General features: G+C 56.2%; 2 protein-coding genes and 1 non-coding gene across 5 annotated transcripts in view; 2 read left to right on the top strand and 1 right to left on the bottom strand.

Annotated features, from left to right (window-relative positions):
* The first annotated feature begins 414 nt into the window (after nt 1-414).
* PTGES2 (prostaglandin E synthase 2) lies at nt 415-5,929 on the top strand. The gene is made up of 7 exons (XM_043469676.1): nt 415-717; nt 2,008-2,205; nt 2,868-2,926; nt 3,291-3,440; nt 3,704-3,904; nt 4,195-4,312; nt 5,295-5,929. Exons 1-7 carry the CDS (start codon nt 448-450, stop codon nt 5,415-5,417), a joined length of 1,119 nt encoding a protein of 372 aa, XP_043325611.1. The 5' UTR covers nt 415-447; the 3' UTR covers nt 5,418-5,929.
* A 3,077-nt stretch (nt 5,930-9,006) lies between these two features.
* On the top strand, nt 9,007-9,079 carry TRNAG-CCC. Its single transcript has one exon. It is a non-coding gene; the product is annotated as a tRNA-Gly (tRNA).
* A 6,794-nt stretch (nt 9,080-15,873) lies between these two features.
* The window catches only part of SLC25A25 (solute carrier family 25 member 25), a 33,934-nt gene continuing 30,293 nt past the window's right edge, over nt 15,874-19,514 (bottom strand). For all 3 annotated transcript variants that reach the window (XM_043469672.1, XM_043469673.1, XM_043469674.1), the window contains exons 7-10: nt 19,068-19,175; nt 18,802-18,969; nt 18,055-18,205; nt 15,874-17,951 (exon numbers count right to left, since the gene is read on the bottom strand). In XM_043469672.1, the coding sequence (XP_043325607.1) occupies nt 17,767-17,951; nt 18,055-18,205; nt 18,802-18,969; nt 19,068-19,175 (612 nt within the window). In that variant the 3' untranslated portion in view covers nt 15,874-17,766. The remainder of the gene's footprint in view (nt 17,952-18,054; nt 18,206-18,801; nt 18,970-19,067; nt 19,176-19,514) is intronic.

The following is a 19,514-nucleotide window of genomic DNA, read 5'->3' as shown; positions in this document are numbered from 1 at the left end:
GATGGCATCACCGACTCAATGGAGATGAGTTTGAGTAAACTCAGGGAGTTGGCGATGGACAGGGAGGCCTGGTGTGCTGCAGTCCATGGGGTCGCAAAGAGTCGGACACGACTGAGTGACTGAACTGAGGGCCACATGGCGAGCTGCACGCCTGAGTTCCTGCATTCGGCTCCGGGTCACCACCGAGACCAGTTACGTCTACACTCTAGAAGCCGAGGGGCAGTTAGCAGACATCCTCAGGTGTTTCTGACAGATGTTTTAAAAGTTTTAAATAGATGTTTTAAAAGTTGGGCGCCGGGGACGCACGCTCGGTCCCACGAGGGCTGCCCCGCCCTGCTCGGCGTCACCGTCACCCCTGGCAACCGGCTGGCCCCCGCCCTTTAAGGGGAGCCAGAGCCAAGGCAGTCTTTGTTTCTCGCGCCCTTCCGCGGCGCCGGCGGAGCAAACATGGCCCACGCTGTACGGGCGCTGTGGCCCCACGGGCGAGCTGTGGCCTGGAGGCTGGGCGATCGGCCGGCGCTGGGACTCCACGCGCACAGCCGGGCCGGCTTCACCAGGGCAGCGGGAGGCTCAGGCCCCGCCGCTACGGCCCGCAAGGGGGGTCCACGGCTTCTGGGGGCGGCGGCGCTGGCCCTGGGTGGCGCCCTGGGACTATACCACACGGCGCGGTGGCACCTGCGTGCCCAGGACCTCCGCGCAGAGCGCTCGGCCGCACAGGTAAGCCCGAGGTAAGGGCTTGGGTAGCAAGCCGCACAGGTAAAGACCAACCCTTGGGTAGGGGCCCTGGGGTGAGCGCGGAACCCCGGGACTTCTGGGAACCGGCGGCGTCAGGAATCACCTCCTCTGTCGCCTCTTGACCTTGAGCGAGTGACTTGGTTTTAAGCCCTCCAGTCCTCAAAGTCCTCACCTGTGAAATGGGGCCTTACTGATGCTGCTAACTGGAACAGCCTCTGTTTTAAAGTCGTTTTACAAACGTGTTTTAAGACTTTTTAATGGGAAGATTTGGAAATCACTGAAAAGGGAAAGTCTCTTGCACGGTTTATCATTTTCCAAACATTTTTCGCCTCCCTCCCCCTCCCCCTGTCTCCAAATCCTGAGGTTGTGTATTTTAGTGTATTATTAGTGTGTATTATTAGTGTTGTTAGTATTTTTACGAAACTGATGACCATTAGATTCCAGGCCCTGAGGCAAGGAACAAGGGTATGTCCCCCCAGGCGAGGGGATGGCCCAGCTGCCCTTTGCTATGCTCTGTACACAGCGCCAGCCCGCACCCCCACCACGCCCCCACAGACGCCCATTTCCTGAACCCCTGGGAACAGGAGTGGATGGGGAGTGGAGTCATCCAGTGTCTCCCTGCCCACCCACCTCCATGGCCCAGCCTCAGTCTCCCATCTTGGAACAGTGGGGGAGGGGGACCGCAGCTGTGACTTTCAAACGTGAGTATGCGGCAAGCTCACCTGGGGCTCTCCTGCTCTGTGAAGGCCAGGGGCCCAGATTCCACCCTCTCCTGTTGGGGCTTTGTACATGAGTTTGTGCAAACTCTGGGAGATAGTGTAGGACAGGGAAGCCTGGCATGCTGCAATCCATGGGGTCGCGAAGAGTCTGACACGACTGAGCAACCGAACCACCACCAGCGAAACGCTGGGCTCTGCCCCCTCACCCAGACGTGCTAGGGAGTAGGGGTGGGCACTCCCAAGTTGAAGCAGTTGCATCCGGGGGACACACACCTGCTGGTGTCTGACATTTCCTTGGGACCGGAAAGAGCGGAGAGATGTCTGTCTAGCATTGGACAGAGATGAGAAGATCCCTCCTACACAGAACAGACTTTCTGATGGGCGCTTGAGCCTCAACTGTCCGCTGCAAGAGCCCTTCCCCACCTCCTCGCCACCCATCCCCCATTCTCCCCGAAATTCTCAGAGACACCCTGGAAAACCCCTGGGAAAGGTTTGCTTGGGGCTGGGGCCTGGGCCCCCGGCTTCAGAAGCTCCTCCTCTGCTCCTCGTCCAGCTCTCCCTGTCCAGCCGCCTGCAGCTGACGCTGTACCAGTACAAAACGTGTCCCTTCTGCAGCAAGGTCCGCGCCTTCCTCGACTTCCACGCCCTGCCCTACCAGGTGGTGGAGGTGAACCCCGTGCGCCGGGCCGAGATCAAGTTCTCCTCCTACAGGAAGGTGCCCATCGTTATGGCCCAGGAAGGAGAGAGCTTGGTGAGCCTTGGGGAGCTGCCCCCTGCCCCAGTGTCCCAGGTTGTCCTGGAACACCCCTGAGTTAGACCCTGCTCTGCAGCCCCAGGAGGAACGTGGGCTCTTTGGGCCTCCGCTGAGGATTATAAACCAGTGAGTCTAAGGGAGGCAGAGCGCCACAGAGCTTAACAACGTGGGTGGCCTGGGTTCAAGGAGGGGCTCTGCCACTCCCTGGCTGTGTGACTTAGGACCAGTCACTTAGCCTCTCTGACTTGGCTTCATTGATCGACAGAGAACCGTACCTTGTGGGGTGTAGGGCTTGGCTCCTAGTCTGTAGCTTCTGAGTCCACCCAGCCCTTCAGTGCCCAGGAGGCCAGGTGGGAGAGGGGGCAGGGCTCAGATCCTGGGTCCTTCCCACCTCCTCCTCTCCATTAGCCACACTTGCATAGGACAGGCTTCCCTGATAGTGGGGACTGTGACCTGGGGGAAGGTAGAACTCAATGAGCATCAGTTTTCGGGGTGAACCCCCAGGGACAGGGACACAACACCCAGGATCCCCCTGACCAGTTCCTGCAGAATGCCTGGGTGTCAGGATTGTAGAAGAGCCCCTGGTGATCCAGCCAGTGGCCAGTCAGCCAGTCCCCACCACCCCTCCCAGCCTTGATCTAAACCATCCTCTTCTCCAGCAACAACTGAACGACTCCTCTGTCATCATCAGCGCCCTCAAGACCTATCTGGTGTCGGGGTAAGGAGCCCCTGCGGCCCAGGCTGGCACCACATCTCACGCCCTCTCCTGTCTCAGGGAGGCCTCCCCTGGGCTCCTCCACGGGCGTGGGGGTGGGGCTGCAGCTTAGATGTCCAGAATGTGCTGTGGGTGTCTCTGAGATTTGCCCCTTCCTCTCCTCCGTGAATCTCCCTCTGTCGGGGAGGTGCTTCCAGAGTCTGCCCAAAATCCCTCTTGCTGCAGGACCTCCTGTGTCAGTCACAAGAGGGTGGGAAGCTTCTGTGGGTCGACTCAGGTCGGAGAAGTATTATTCATCCCAAGGAGGTGAGGGCTTAGTCTCAGGGAGGAAGAGGGAGTCGGGGTAAACTCTAGATGTCTCCCAAAGGCAACCCCTGGCGGACATCATCACCTACTATCCGCCCATGAAGGCGGTGAACGACCAGGGCAAGGAGGTGACCGAGTTCTGCAACAAGTATTGGCTCATGTTGGATGAGAAGGAGGCCCAGCGGATGTATGGGGGCAAGGAGGCCAGAACGTGAGTGGGGCCGGGGCTGGCCCTGGGGTGTGGGGCGGGGGTGGTCTCCCCCCGAGGGGACTGGGCTGTGCGAGATGCTATAAGCCTTGAGGGCTGGGGCTGGGCCACGGGCGGGACTGAGTCTCCTTGTTCCTCTCCCCGCCCCGGGTGCTGGCACAGGAAGCACACCAAGCCGGCCATCCGCCCCCCTTGCCCGCAGGGAGGAGAGGAGATGCTGGCTCATGAAGCCCACCTGGCCTGCCCTCTGTCCCCCTCGCCCGCAGGGAGGAGATGAAGTGGCGGCAGTGGGCGGACGACTGGTTGGTACACATCATCTCCCCCAACGTGTACCGCACGCCGGCCGAGGCCTTGGCCTCCTTTGACTACATTGTCAAGGAGGGCAATTTCGGGACCGTGGAGGGCGCCATGGCCAAGTACGTGGGTGCAGCTGCCATGTACTTCATCAGCAAGCGGCTCAAGCGCAGGTGATGGTGCACACGTGGATGCGTGGGTGGGTACGCATGCGTGCACCTGGGGGCTTCCCCACCCCCAGCATTAACCCATCTGAGACTCAAACCCCCAAACTCCTGATTGCCTCTGCCACCCCAGGGGAAGCAGGGCTGGCCTTGGAGTCCAGTTCTGGGTCCCCGTCTTGTACCTTACTCTGTTCCCCTCCCCTGCCCCAAGAGCCGTGTTGGTCCCGGGCCTTCCCGCGCTCCCCACCTGTGCCAGGGTTCAGAGTCCCCTGATGGACTTCTTCTCCATCCCTGCCCAGGCACCACCTCCGGGATGACGTGCGGGAGGATCTCTACGAGGCTGCCAACAAGTGGGTGGCAGCTGTGGGCAAAGACCGGCCCTTCATGGGGGGCCAGAAGCCGAACCTGGCTGATCTGGTGAGTGTGGTGGCGGCAGGGGGTGCACATATCGGAGGGTCTCTCCTTGGGGTGTGGGGAAGGCCCAGGCTGGGAAAACCCAGGTGTGATCAATACCTGCATCTCACAGCTCCTCCATCCCAGGGGCACCTGGCTCCACTGATTGTCAAGGGCTTAAGGAAAACAAGTGCTCCAGGCTTCTACCTAGCAAAAAGTACTGTGACAGGGTTGTTAGCCTGACCCCAGTACCAATCCTTGAAGTAGTTCTGCCAGGGTAGAATATGTGGCTTGCAAGGTTCAGGTCTTGGAGCAGGTAATGGGGTCCCCTCTTCTAAAATCTCAGGACCTGAGGGTTGGGGAGGGCATTTTCTCAGAGGAAACTCTGAGTTTGGGGGGGGGGAGATGCGCTTTGTTGCCCAGAAAAGGGGATGTGGGTGCAGGGTAGGCAAAACCTGCAACCAGCCCACACACTTCATTCAAAGCCCCATGTGCAAAACTGGCCCATTAGCGGGTGTCTCACTAATCCTGCCGACTATGCCAATTGTATCGCTGATCCTGTTCGTGACGCCAGTTGTCTTGCTGTTCACACTGCACTGTTTGCTGAACCCAGGGGAGACAAGGCCCGAGCTGCGAGGCTGGAAAAAAGCTCAGGGAGCCGTAGGAACTGCAGATGCGTTTATTCTCTCCTGGCTGGCACCGCAGCTGTAGCAGTAGACGTAACATAAGCGCACACAACACAACACAGCCTCTGGGGCATTCCAGGTGGAGCTTATATGTGCTTATAGAACCAAAGTAGCCCGTGGCCAAGCGAGTACCTCGTGAGGTTCACACGCAGTGCTATAAGTGATCTCAGCCATTACATATTCATTATTCACAAAACATGGGGCAAAAGCGCCTGACCACCCATCTTGGCTAATTTGCTGTTTCCCTAGAGTGGGTCATGGGGCTCTCAGAGAGGGGAGGTGATGGGCCGGTGTGGACACCCCTCTGTACCCATCCCCAGGCAGTCTACGGCGTGCTGCGTGTGATGGAGGGTCTGGAGGCCTTCGACGACCTCATGCGTCACACTCACATCCAGCCCTGGTACCTGCGGGTGGAGAAGGCCATCGCCGAGGCCCCCCAGTGAGCTGAGCCTCGTGGTCGCTGCCGGGGGAGGGCGGAAACAGCAGAAGATGCCGGCTGCGAAGGACCAGGGCCGCTGGGCCAGCAGTTGGCGACGCTGAGATACTGTGTAGCAGGGGACAGGATCATTCGGCCTCTTGCGCACCCCACCCTGGCAGCCCCCTCGCTTCTAACACTGGATGTCTGCTGGGGCCCTGGGAGACAAAGCCCAGGCTCGGTTTGCATCCACGGGGCACGGAAGGCTACCCCACTCCACACTGGCCCCGGGGGGCTGACCCTCCCCGACTCCCTGCTGGGCCTCCCTGCTCTCAGCCTTCTCTGGGGCTCTTGAGGCTGCCCTATCTGTGCTGCATGGTGGGAGTCAGGTCAGGCTCCTGCCCTGAGCAAGGGAAGCAGGGACCCTTTGGTTTTGGGAGACCCCATCCTTGGCTCCCTCTGGTTCCTGCTGTTCCCAGGTGCCCCCCCTCCCCCCGGGACTGTGTATCACGTTTGCAATAAAGAAAAGGTTTGCGGCTCCCCACGTGGTGGCGCTGTAGTGGAGGTCAGTGCAGGTTAGGGAAGGCCACCCTGGCGATTAATACTGTTTGTCCAGGGCTTAGCGAGGGTCAGGCCTGGGTGAAAGGCTCAGCGGGCTTTGTGTCCCGGAATCCCTGGGTTCATGGCCACGGGATGCTCATCAGGGAGGTGCAGAGATGGCCTGGGGCGCGGATCTGGTTTTGCTCCCCACTGGCTGTGGGACTCTGGGCAGGGCAGCAGCACCCCTCTCTGAGCCCGAGTCTCCTCCTCTGTCAAGTGGGCACAAGGATGGTCCCCACCTCCAGGGGCAGTTGAGAGGGCTCAACTGCAAGACTCAGGTCAGTGTGTGGAAGGATGTCCGGCTCAGCGGGGGCTGGAGTTGTTCCAGTCCTGCTCTGCCCACCAGGAGACCAGGGGTCAGAGGATATGGGGCCCTCCAAGGCCCTCCGGCCGTGGATGGCCACCCAGGACTTCAGTCCCAGGCCTGGGACTTCAGGGGATGGATGGGGACAGGGGTCTATAAAGAGAAGCAGTTCTCCCACCCTATAAAAAAAAAAAGAGAAGCAGTTCTGGGACAAGGAGGGGCTGTGGGGTCCCTGCTTTCCTGGTTTCAGCAGATGACGGGCATGCTGGTCTGCTGAGGTCGCCCTCCAGAGGCTGGACAGCCAGCCAGTGAGCTGATCACTACCTGCTGGGGCCTCCCTGTTGGGGAGTGATAGGCCAACTCCCTCAGACCCCCTCAGGAGAGTTTAACTTTTCTCTTTAATTTTTTTTAAAACATAGAAATAATTCATGGTCTTTGTATTAGCACACGTTCAAATAAGGTTGGTGATGGAGTTGGTGAAGGACAGGGAGGCCTGGCATGCTGCAGTCCATGGGGTCGCAAAGAGCAGGCCACGACTGAGCGACTGAACTGAACAGATAAGGTAGCACCGACCTGAAGCCCTCTGGAGGCAGACAGCGCCGTGTGGGGAGGCAGCAGCCTCAGCTTCTGCAGGGCTGTCCGCCACCTGCTTGTTTTGGTTCCTGCTGTGAGCATCTGCCCTTGTCACCCTGTCACACTGGCGGGGTCTTCGCGTCTGCAGAGTGCTCCTGTGGGAGGAAGGAGGGAAGCTGAGGTCACACCACACGTCTGAGGGATGAGGAGCCATGGAAGCCGCCTCTGAGGGGCCAACAGGTGTTCAGGTCTCCAGAGTCACCGCTGTCTGGGATGCTGTTCCCCCTTCACTGATGGGCCTTTAAGTCCCCAAGGGGCCTATGATGGCCCTAGAGCCTCCCTCACCAGGGCAGGAACTAGGCCAGGAGTGCCATGACGTGCTGGGGGAGGCCTTCCTATATCCCTTCCCCTCCCCGCTTGCTTTCTCTTCACAGGAGACCTTTTCCACGTCACCCGCCCGGAATTACTTGGTACTTTTCCAGCTGTTCAAGGAGGCTGGCTGGCCTTTCTCTGTCTCAATCCCAGAATCCCCAAAGGGAGCATTTGATGTGACCTGCTTGGGATAAGGCATCCCCCTTCAGTCCGTGATACCGTGGCCTGGGGAGGGTCTCATGTCTCACAGCCCCACCCTGTGCTCCCTACCTTTTCTGCTCCTCCTGCTGAATCTGGTGACTGGGTCTCCCAGCCTTGGCTTCCTTGGGAGGCCTGGTCCAGCTAAGGAGACCCCGTGGTGCAGGCCAGACCCCAGCTGCTCATTGCCACCCCTCTCCTCGTGTTCGCAGAGATGTTTTCTTCTGACTTTGCATTTCTCAGAGAAAGATACGGTTAACAACAGAGCAGCCATCCTGGGGATAGGGGCCTGACTCCTCACTGCGGCTTCAATCCCTGAGGTTGCTGCAGGTGGAGAGGAGCCTGTCCATACCCTCCTACCCTCACCCACCTCCACTAAACAGTCACCTTGAAAAGTCCAAGTTCCTTGGGCTTCCCTGTGACCGGGACTTCCCTGTGACGGGGGCTGGATAATGGCCAGTCAACGCAAGGCCACCAATGCAAGGGGCCCCAAGTCCTGCTTCTGTCAGAATATTCCCCCCAGAGGTGACAACCTTGCCTCAGTCACCTTTTCTCATAATCGCCAGAGGGCGGTAAGAGGATGCAAAGCCCAGAGGAGGCGGTCACAAGGCCTGGTGCTGCCACCGTGTGGCCAGTTCTGGGATTGCATCTTTGGGCCATTTTCATTCTCCAAGGACTCTTACTTGCCCATCTGTAAAATGGGCTTCCTGGGTAGCTCAAATGGTAAAGAATCTGCCTACAATGCAGGAAACCTGGGTTTGACCCCGGGGTCGGGAAGATTCCCTGGAGGAGGGCATGGCAACTCACTCCAGTATTCTTGCCAGGAGAATTCCATGGACAGAGGAGCCTGGTGGGCTGCAGTCCACGGGGTCACAAAGAGTTGGACAGGACTGAGTGACTAACACAACACAACAAAAGTGGGTTTAACATGCAAGGGTCTGAAGATGAGTGGGTAGGGAGAGTCATGCGTCTCAGGGGAAAGAACTGCAGGCCAGGAACCCTTGCCCCATTTTGGTCAAGCTCCGGTCATGGCATATGCCCTGTGGCGGTGGTGGCAGCAGGTTTGAGGTGGGAACTCTGTGCGCTGTGACCTTGGGCAAGCCCTTGGAGGTCAATTACCCTTCATGAGGTTGTAATCGGGGATGGGAATGTTGCACAAAGTTGATGTGCACTGTTGATGGGTGAGGGGTGTTTTTCTGCAGCCGGCTGGCTGTTTCTTCTCAGAATACACTCCCGCTCTGTTTCCATCTGGGCTCCTGGAGTTCACAGCTGAGAGCTACTGTTTCCAGACAAGAGCTCCAGGAAGTAAGAAGGGGAGATTGTGAGACTGTGCAGATTGGGAGTGTTCCCCGGGGCAGAGCGAGCCATAGCAGAAGCTTTAAGGATTAGGATTCTGGGTTGCTTTTTTTGGTTAGATTCTTAAATTTTAAAATTTCATTTTTATTATACAAATAATTGTGTATTGTGTATAAACAGATCTTGCAGAGAAACAAAAAGATGATACCAATTATTTATAGACCCATCACTGAGATTAAAAAATTTTAAAAACAATTAAAAAATTCAGGGGGCTTCCTTGGTGGTCCAGTGGCTAAGACTCCTTACTCCCAATTAAGGAGGCCCAGGTTCAATCCCTGGTCAGGGAACGAGATCCCACATGCTGCAACTAAGAGTTCAAAGATCCTGCATGCCACAGTGAAGATCCTGTATGCTAAGACACAGCAAAGCCAAATAAATAAATATTTAAAAAATCAATAAGAAAAACTTAAAGACATTTGTTTTTGGAGAATAGCCTTCTAGTTATCTTTTTGTAGGCTGCATTTAGTATGTGTGTATATATAGAGACATATAAATATCTTACATTTTTACATATAATTTATATTTTACATATAAGTATTTATATGTATCCAGCATATAAATGTTGGAGAAGATTCTTGAGAATCCCTTTGACTGCAAGGAGATCAAGCCAGTTAATCCTAAAGGAAATCAAGCCTGAATATTCATTGGAAGGACTGATGCTGAAGCTGAAGCTCCAATACTTTGACCACCTGATGTGAAGAGTCAACTCATTAGAAAATACCCTGATGCTGGGAAAGATTGAAGTCAGGAAGAGAAGGGGATGACAGAGGATGAGATGGTTGGATGGCATCATCGACTCAATGGACATGAGTTTGCATACGCTCCGGGAAATGGTGAAGGACAGGAAAGCCTGGCATGTTGCAGTCAATAGGGTCGCAGAGTTGGACAAAACTGAGCAACTGAACAACAACAAATGTATCCTATAGTTGGTGGTGGTTTAGTTGCTCAGTCTTGTCTGACTCTTGTGACGCCATGGACTATAGCCCACCAGGCTCCTCTGTCCATGGGATTCTCCAGGCAAGAATACTGCAGTGGGTTGCCATTTCCTTCTCCAGGGGATCTTCCCAACCCAGGAATCAAACCTGAGTCTCCTGCCTTGTAGGCAATTTCTTTACTGACTGAGCTACAAGGGAAAACCCTCCAACAGTTAAGTGGGGCATATTTTGTGGCAAGCACTGTTTTAAGCACTTTATACAGACTTTCAATATCCCTCTGAGGTAAGTACAAGTATTCCCATTTTACAGATGAAGAAACTGAGGCATCAGGTTAAGTGAATTGCTTGGTGTCACACAGTAAATAGCACAGGAAGGACTTGAACCTAGATTTCCTGGACCCAGAAACACTGATCTTAATCAGAATATTATAATATTCCTCTCTCTAGAAATATATTTTTTAAAATAAAAATCCAGATCACATTGTAGTCCAGATCAGCAACCATTCTCCCTCACTGTTTCTAATGACTGCTCCACTGTATGCCACTGCTGCCTAATTTATTTAACCAGTTGGATGGGAAGGATTTGGACGGGCAGAAGTGTCTAACAGAGAACAGGGCTGTTAGTGGGGGTGGGTGGGGAGGTGGGCTAAATAATGACCCCCAAATATATCCAGGACCTAGTCAGACTCTGCTGATGTGATTAAATTAATGATTTGGGGATGGAGAGATTTTCCTGGATTACCTAACTAGGCCCTAAATGTAATCACAGTCTGCTTGTAAGAGGGAGGTGGAGGGAGCTTTGACTAAAGAGATGTGAGAACAGAAGTGAGGCTGGAATGACGCCAGGAAGAGGTCACAAGCCAAGGAGAGCAGCCGGTCTCCAGAGGCCGGAAGAGGCAAGAAATGAATTCTCCTTGAGAGCCTCCGGAAAGAAGCAGCCCTGTGGGATACCTAGATTTCAGTCCATTGAGATTGATTTTGGACTTCCGGCCTCTAGAACTACTGGGAATAAATATGTGCTGTTTTAAGATGCCACGTTTATGGCGATTTGTAACAGCAGTCTTTTGTTGTTGTTCAGTTGCTGTGTCCAATACTCTGCACCCCCACAGACTGCAGCATGCCAACCTCCTCTGTCCTTCAGCATCTTCCAGAGTTTGCTTAAACTCATGTCCATTGAGTTGGTGATGCCATCGGTTAGACGAGTGTATGTTCCTCGGTTCTGTCTCATCACGACAAAGACTTGGAGTGACAGACATTAAAGCCCTCGGCGCGTCACAGCTCTCGGGTCTTGGACAGACCGTGTTATAGCTCTTAGACAAATCAGTGTTACAGCTCTGTGTTACAGCTCTGTTTTATTTAGATATTAGCAGGAAAATCCATCCTCAAGGCTTGAGGGCATGCTGACCCAAAGACGCGAAGAGAAGAGAGTGGGAGAGCGTGCCAGCGAGCAGGGCAGGGAGAGAGAGACCCCCGGCCCTTTGGCTCCTCTTTTTATATGTTTTTTTTCTCCCCCTAGGCCTGCCCTATGAAAATTGGGCTAGCCAGGAGTATTGTTTGTTCTACCTAAGGTCCTCACTCCGGTCCTTGGACCTTCCTTTGTTCTAGTTTCGAGGGCTTTTCCCTTCCTTATCTTTTAGTCACCACCATTCTGGACTCCTGTTTCCTATTCTAACTACCTAACACATCTGACCATCTCATCCTCTGCTGCCCCCTTCTCCTTTTGCCTTCAATCTTTCCCAGCATCAGGGTCTTTTCCAATGAGTTGGCTCTTTGCATCAGGTGGCCCAAATATTGGAGCTTTAGCATCAGTCCTTCCAATGAATATTCAGAGTTGATTCCCTCTAGGATTGAGTGGTTTGATCTCCTTGCAGTCCAGGGGACTCTCAAGAGTCTTCTCCAGCACCACAATTGCAAAGCATTTATTTTTTGACACTCAGCCTTCTTTAAGTTCTAACTCTCACATCTGTACATGACTACTAGAAAAACCATAGTATTGACTATATGGACCTTTGTCAGCAAAGTGGTGTCTCTGCTTTTGAATACACTGTCTAGATTTGTCATAGCTTTTCTTCCAAGGAGGAAGTGTCCTATTAATTTCCTGGCTGCACTCACCGTTTGCAGTGATTTTGGAGCCGAGGAAAATAAAATCTGTCATTAGGACACTAATACAAATGGTACAGACCAGTATAGTCAGGGAAGAGAACCGGCTACGGGGAGCCAAGTACCAGAGGTAAGTCCCTGGCTCTGTGTCAGTTTCCTTCTCCATAAAATGCGGGGCAGGGGTTGGGCTCTTTGGTGCAGTCAGGGGCCTCCACCAACCTGGTGGGTGTGGGTGGAGCCAGCTCAGTGCCTTCACAGCTGCTGTGGAGAGATAGTCGTTCCTCCTGGGCCACAGGGACCATGCTGAGTGGTGATAGCAAAAGGCCCAGAGAGACCACTCCTTTGTACTCCCCATGCCCCTCCTCCGGCGCCAACCTCTGTGTTATGGAAACTGAGCTGGGGAGGCCTGGGGGCCTGGGGCAGCCCTCTGGCCCGCCTCTGGCCTCAGTTTCCTCATTCCTGGTTGCTCCCTGCCCTCCTGCATCGCTGCCCTCCCACCGCCTTCTTCCCATCCAGCTCTGGCAGCCTCTCCAGCTCCTCTGACCGGGCTCCTGCTTCCTCGCTGGCCCTGGGCGGCAGAAACCAAGGTCCACGCCTGGGCAGTGGGGCCCGGCATGCAGCCTGCTCCTCCTCTCACCCTTCCCCTACATTCCAGTCTGCTCGGACTGGTGAGATGGGGCCTGGGGGCAGCCTGGCCGCGAACCAAGGTGGAGAACAGGGCCTGGGGCTTCAGAGTCAGCAAAGCTGGTTTGAATCTTGGTTCAACCTATGCCCTTTAAAAGGGAAAAAGAATATATGTATGTTTTGGCCGAGTCGTGGCTTGCAGGATCTTTGTTTCCTGACTAGGGATTGAACCCTGGGCCCTCCACATTGAGAGTGCAGAGCCATAACCCCTGGACTACCACGGAATTCCCAACATTTGCCCTTTGGATGAATCTGGCATTCCTCCTGGCCCTGAGCTGTAAGGCAAATACCGTGCCCATCTTCCTCATGAGGAAACTGAGGCTCAGAGAGGCATGAAACTTGCCTAAGATCACACTGCCAGGTGCCAGGATTCAGGCACAGCCCTGCCTCACTTTCCCCCAGCTCTCTGGGGCCTCCTGGCCAGGACAGCAGCCAGGGACCAGGTGTGTCACCTACCTGAGGCCAGGCAAGGAGCCCCTGCCCCTCAGTGAAGTTCCCCACAGGTGGGTCGTGGCATGGTCCAGGCTGCCAGGTCTGGTGTGGGGGCAGGGGCCAACCTTATCTTCACCCCCAGGCACACAGCCAGAGTGGGTCGCTCTGATCTGCTTCAGGGTCTTGTCACCTGTTCCCAGTGAGGCCCTGGGCAAGCCCCTGCCCCTTCCGGGGTCTTAGTTTCCACCTCTGTAAAATGGGGACATAGCGGCAGCAGCCTTTGTCCCCTGTGTGCCCTTTGGGGACTGAGATGAAAGGGTCTCGCTCCAGGAAGGAAGCGCACAGAACATGGGCCAGGTCCCCCCACCCTCTCACCCCCCAGAGCCAGAGATCCCAAGCTTCCTCAGCGGCAGAGAGTGAGGGGAAGCGGGGGAGGAGTGGAATGAAAAAGCACTTAGGGGAAATTACTCGGTGTTTGGAATCCAGGATGGTGCCGGGGCACTGCAAGTGTTTAAGGACCGACCATTTCCGTTTCCTGTCTCGTTTCAACTTCCCAACAGCCCTCCCAAGGCACGTCTGGAGGTCAGAGGTCTGGAGTGTGTCTCACTGGGCTAAAGTCAAGGTCGTCCTCGGGGCAGCGTTTCTTCTGGAGGTTTTCTGAGAAACTCGACCTTGCCTTTTCCAGTTTCTAGAGGCCACAGGAGTCTGACACGGGGCTCCTTCCTCCATCTTCAAAGCAAGCGGCCCCGTCCATTCTCCCTGGCTTTCTCCCTGCCTTCCTCTCCCACAAGGAAGCATCTTGTGATCTTGGGTTCACTTGGATAATCCAGGCTACTCTCTCTCCCTGTTTGAAGGTCAGCTGATTGGCAAACTTAATTCCATCTGTTACCTTAATGAGCCTTTGTTTGCCTTGCCACCTAATGCACTGGTTCTGGGGATTAGGACTGAATGTCTTTGGGAGGAGATGTAATTCTGCCTCCCACACATGGGGTTTATCCAATGACTTAACTACTCGTTAGGCCTGTAGTGGGTGCCGGGCACCTACTGGGAACAGCATATGAGAAAGTCGATCCTCTAGTTGATGGCGAGAAATACGAGGAAGAAAAACAAATGGGGTAATGAGCTGTGGAGGGAACAGGGCTGCCCCCGTAAGCAAGGTGGCCAGGGAAAGCCTCCGTGAGAAGGTGACATGTGATTGAAGACTGGATGGAGGGGACTCCCCGGGGGGTCAGGTGGCTGAGACTCTGTGGCTCTTAAAGCAAGGGCGCTGGGTTTGATTTCTGGTCAGGGAACTAGCTCTCGCATGCTGCAACTAAAAGATCCTGTGTGCTGCAACTAAGACCCGAGGCAGCCAACTAAATAATTAATAAGATTGGAAGGAGGGAGGAGGGAACAAAGGAGGCAACCATAGGAAAGTTGGCTTGGTGACCAACACTGTCAACTGCCTCCCAAAACTAACTTCTGTGCTGGAGAAGCCGTTCTCCCAGCGAGTGGAACAGAGCACCTGGGAACCTGGGACCCAGCCACCAGCCCAAGGGGAAGCCTGGATGGGGTGGCTGGGGGGACCCAGTGGTTGGGAAACGGTTTATGCCCGTTGCCCTGGTAATAAGCTGACGCAAGTGGCGTGTTACTTTCCTAGCTGTAACAAATCACCCTGAACTTGGATGGAAAACAATAGAATTGAACTCTCTCACAGTGCGAGGCCAGAAGCCAGAAATCCCAGTGCCAGCAGGTTTGGTTCCTCCCGGAGGGTCCAAGGGAGAAAGCGTGGCCGCCTCTCCCCTCGCCTCAGGCGGCTGCCTGCAACCCTTGGTGTCTGATGTGTGGGTTCATCACGTCAACCTCTGCCTCTGTCGCCACGTGGCCTGCTCCCTACGTGGTGCTCTCTTCCGTGTCCAGATTTCCCTCTTCTATAAGGACACCAGTCCTTGAACTTGGGGCCCACCCTCGCCCAGGACGACCCCATCTTGATCACTTCTCCAAAAACCCTGTCTCCAAATTAAGCGGCATCTGAAGTTCCCAAAGGACATGGATTTGGGGGGTGTGGAGTGGTCCCTGTTGAACCCAGCAGAAGTGGCATATGTATTTCACACACGGGGCACACTCTTGTGCCCCCTTACGGCCTCTGAAAGCCAGAGCCCCCTGGCATGTTCCCAAAGCTGCTTCATAGTACGCCCCCCCACCCCACCCCTACCAGTGGCACCCAGGGCGTTGGGGGACTGGGGTGTGGAGTTATTTAATGAACACTTCTTGGCACTGGGCATGGTTTTAGGTGTTGAAGGTACGGCTGCAAACATTCCGTTTCCACAAAGCAAAATAGAGAGTGTTGGGGGGCCCTCCAGAGGGACGGGGAGGAACCAACTCCGTGGCTGGAGAGGGGCAGCCAAGCAAGGTTGAGAGGAAGAGTCGGGAGGGGCTTCCGGCTGCACTGAGGGACCAGCTCTGCCCTAGACAGGCTGAGGCAGGAGAGAGCCGAGGAAGGACCTCCAGATGCAGCAGCCCCCGGGGCACTGGCGGCCTGTCAGAGCACCCCAAAGCCAACAAGCATCCATTCTAAGGATGGAGTGCCTTGAGAAGCCTTGGGAGCTGCTCTGAGTCGGGGAGGGGAAGTTTTCTCATGTCCTCTGATGAGACAAATGGATTTGTACTCTAACACATGGGCTTCCCTGGTGGTTCAGTGGTAAAAATCCGCCTGCCAGGGCAGGAGACGCAGGTTCGATCCCTGGTCCAGGAAGATCCCCTGATGGAAATGCCAACCTATTCCAGTATTCTTGCCTGAAGAATCCCATGGACAAAGGAGCCTGGCGGGCTACAGTCCATGGGGTCGCAGACAGTCGGACACGACTGAAGGGACCTGAGTGACACAACATTCTAATGTGGAAACAGCCCCGTGCCACCCAGGCCCAGGTTAGAAAAACCATGACTCCGTCATCAGCTCTGAAACTTTATTAGAAGGCTGTTTTAAATGACAATTCTTTCTTAATTTGCTTTGTCACCAATTCCAGTTACAACTCTATTTGTATATAACAGTAATTTTTGCATTGATCTTTGCATCCTGTTTGAATTGTCCTCATCAGGCCATTCTGGTGAATAGAAGTGTGACCGTGCACGTGCACGGTGACCAGCATAAGTGAGCGGGGGAGCAGGTGGTGGGGTGGTGGCCAGGACAGAGGGAGCCCGCTTCACACGGGGTGGCGGGGGGAGCTGGTGGCCTTCTGCTCTGGCCCTCACCCCCAAACTCACAGTGATGGGTACCTCATTGCCCTATCCTTCAAAAAGCGGGGAATAAAGAAATCCCTCCCCAGTCCGAGAAATGATTTGGACTTCATCTTCAACGGGGTGGGAGTTTCCCTCCCTCTTCCCACCCTTTGATCAAACCCTCAGCTCCTAAGGCTTCCTAGGTGCTGCCCCCCGCCCCCGCCTCCTGACCTGCCAACGGCCCGTCTCTCTCTGGTCAGGGCCTTTCTGCCTTCTTTGCCTTTCTTCTGTCACCAGTTCTGAGAGGAATTTCTTTGGACAGGCACAAGGGTCACGCCCACGGCCCCCTGCTTCCTCTCCCCACCCCACCTCACAGGGGCTGGGAAGGTACAGTCTACCAGGAACATAAATATGAATAAAAAATGAACTTGAAAATGACAGGCTATTAATTAAACAAATCTATAAAAATAGTTAGGACGTAACTCTGTTCAAATAAATACAAAATAAATAGGCTCCAAGCAGTGTGACACATTGCATCTGCGGAATGTGAAGTGGTCCCACTTGGCCCCCGGGGGGATCGGATGCGAGTCCCCAGGGGCGTCAGAAACAGACTTTAATGCGGTCAGCCAAGCCATCGGCTCGGTCTTCCTTCTGGAAGACTAGAACCTGCACGTTTGTTCAGCTTCTTTCTGAACAAAACCCTTCTTCCAACAATACGTAATTATTAAGGCCTTGAACACCTTTTCCTTCTCTCGCCAGGGCGTGCAGACGCGGGGCAGACAACGGCCCTTCCCACTTTGACATGATGCCCGCTGCCCTCATGCCAGCGGGGCAGAGGGACTTGGTTCTGAGCTGGTGCCAGTCCTGACAGAGCCTGGGCCCAGCTCAGAGCCTCATGAGCCCCCGCCAGCGGCAGGGAACAGAGGCCCTCTGGGTTCCAGGACCTGTGAAGCCATGCGCCAGGATGCCAGGCAGCCTGGCCCCCTGTCATGCACACGTGCATCCAGGTGCCCGCCTGCTGGGCAGCTCGGGAGCCAGACTCCTCCCTCTTCCCTGCACCAGCCAGCCAGCGGCAGGGTGGCCGGTCGGGAAGCCGGGCTTAGGTTTCAGGTACAACTATCCTTCCCCACGGACTGAGGGGAGAGGAGCAGAGTGGGGAGAGGGCCGGGGGCCTCCTCCTACCATTGAAAACAGCAGCGAGGAAGGAAGTGAGGGGGGCCCCCCGGGGAAGACGCTCAGCAGGCCAGAAGACGGCCGGCGCCCATGGTCCGGCTGCGAGGATGCGACGGGAGGATGAAGCCGGCCTCCCAGCCCTGCTCTTCGGCAGGTGCCCCTGGGCAGCGCTCACCCCCATGCACTCGAGCCCATGTCCTGCTGAGCCCTGGGCCCTGAGGAACACTCACAGGTCCTCCCTGGAATGGACATGCGGGTCAGCCAGGGTCAGCGGGACGCACCCGGTGGGCCTGCCAGCTCTGTCCCCCCCATTTGCAGGCACACCCCAGGGTTTTCACAGCTTGGCTTCAGTCAGCGTAGTGTTGGTACATTCACAGAATGAGATGGCTACACATCCCAGGGCTGGGAGCCCAGGATCAGCGAGTCCACGCAGGCGGCTGGCCCCCTCTCCCGTCACCGCGACTGCACGCCCAGGGTGATCTTCAGGTTCTCGTACACCACATAGCTGATGCTCACGGCTGGGATCACCTTCATGAAGTTGGGGGCCAGCCCCCGGTACAGGCCAAAGGCCCCCTCGGTCCGCAGAATCTGTTTGAAGAGGCTGCTCATGGTCACCTCGGGAGCACCCTCCATGGAGGCTGCAGTGAGAGAGACCACCTGTCAGGGGCCTTTCGCCGGCTCCTCCCTGCGTCCCAACCTGCCCCCGGGGGAGACAGGGCCCTGGGGGCCGCCCGGCCTTACCTTGGGCCTGCATCCGGGTCCTGACCAGGGCCAGTGGGTAGCTGGCCAGCTGGCCACAGGTGCTGGACATGGTGCCACAGGCCAGGAGCACAAACACTCCAGGGTCTGCACTGTTCACTGCATAGCGCTGCAGCCAGGCATTCTTTAGCGTCTGCAAGGGTACAGGGGGCGGGGATGAAGTGCCTGCAGGCCCCAGGAGGGAAAAGCCTGAGAGACAGTTAGGGACTGAGGGGTGGGGGGGCTTGGGGGTTGGGGGTAGATATCGGATCCACACAGGAGGTGCTGCCCGGTCACACGGATGGGATCCGCAAGGCCACAGTAACCCAACTCGCTTGGCCTGGGCTGGCCCCGGGGGCTGGCTGTGCTCCTGCCTGGCCTGCCCTTTGTTTCTGCTGTCACTGGGGATTCCCAGATAGGGTGGGGAGCGGGGTGGGGTGAGGGAGGAGGAAGGGGCAGCAACCCCTTCCTCTCTTCAGAGAGCCGGACCCCTGTGCTCTGGAGCCTGCAAGGGCCTGGGGAGCCCCCAGGGCATCGCGCTCTCTAGATCTGTCGGCCAAGCCCCTGGGGTACAGAACCTGGGGGCTGCCAGGGGCAGGCAGTGTGACAGGAGACCCCTTGCAAGGGACAGAGGAATCTGGAAGGAGACAATGGGGGGGAGGGGGCTGGGGAGGGATGATACTTGGCCAGGAGGGAGTTTCTGAATCTCTCCTGCTGCTCAAGGGGCCTGAGTCCTCCAGGGCGCCTCACCTCATAGACAGCCAGGTCTATGCCAGCGTAGGGGATGATGCCCAGCATGTTGGGGACGTAGCCTTTGTAGAAGGCAGCCATGCCCTCTCGGGCCAGGATCTTCCTGGCACAGTCCAGCATGCCCGAGTACTGGCCTGTCTTGCGCAGGGCCATCCGGGTCTTCAGGACCTGCAAAGCCCAGGGAGGTGATGGAAGCGTGAGCAGGGCCCACTCTGCCTGCCCACCCCCACACGGGCTGCCCGCCCCGGCACCGACGTGGCCCTCACCTCCATCGGGTAGATGCTGCTCTGGGCGATGGCCCCTGCCAAGGACCCTGCCACAAGCCTCTCGTGAATCCTCAGTGTCTCCTGGTCACTCCCAATGAGACGTTTGATCTGGAATAAGGAGCCAACAAACTGAAACCCCCCTGCCGGAGACCAGCACACCTGCTGCTGCCCGGCCCGTCCGCCTGGGGCCGATCAGGTTTAACTGAGACCTGGTGTCCCTGGGACTTTTGATGCTGCCCAGAGAAGGCAGACACTGGCCCCCGGTTGGAAGGGGCTAGTGGGGCAGTGCGGGGGTCAGACCCAGGCCTCTCCAACCCCTGCCTGGCCCGGCTGTCCCTCAGGTACAAGGCCTGGCTCTGGGTTCCAGGGAATCAGCAGGGCAGGGACCTTGTCGCAGGGGGCGCTCAGGGTGCAGCTGCCAAGGGACAACTCTCCCTGGAGAGCCGG

Source organism: Cervus canadensis, chromosome 5 (genome assembly GCF_019320065.1).
Source record: "Cervus canadensis isolate Bull #8, Minnesota chromosome 5, ASM1932006v1, whole genome shotgun sequence".
Lineage (NCBI taxonomy): Eukaryota > Metazoa > Chordata > Mammalia > Artiodactyla > Cervidae > Cervus > Cervus canadensis.
This window is presented reverse-complemented; position numbering and strand designations above follow the sequence as displayed.

Bases quoted from the DNA above. Each gene is read 5' to 3' on its own strand.
- PTGES2 (XM_043469676.1), top strand. From the start codon at position 448: ATGGCCCACGCTGTACGGGCGCTGTGGCCCCACGGGCGAGCTGTGGCC. The intron at 718-2,007 runs GTAAGCCCGAGG...CTCCTCGTCCAG, and splicing joins CAGAGCGCTCGGCCGCACAG to CTCTCCCTGTCCAGCCGCCT. The intron at 2,206-2,867 runs GTGAGCCTTGGG...CCTCTTCTCCAG, and splicing joins CCCAGGAAGGAGAGAGCTTG to CAACAACTGAACGACTCCTC.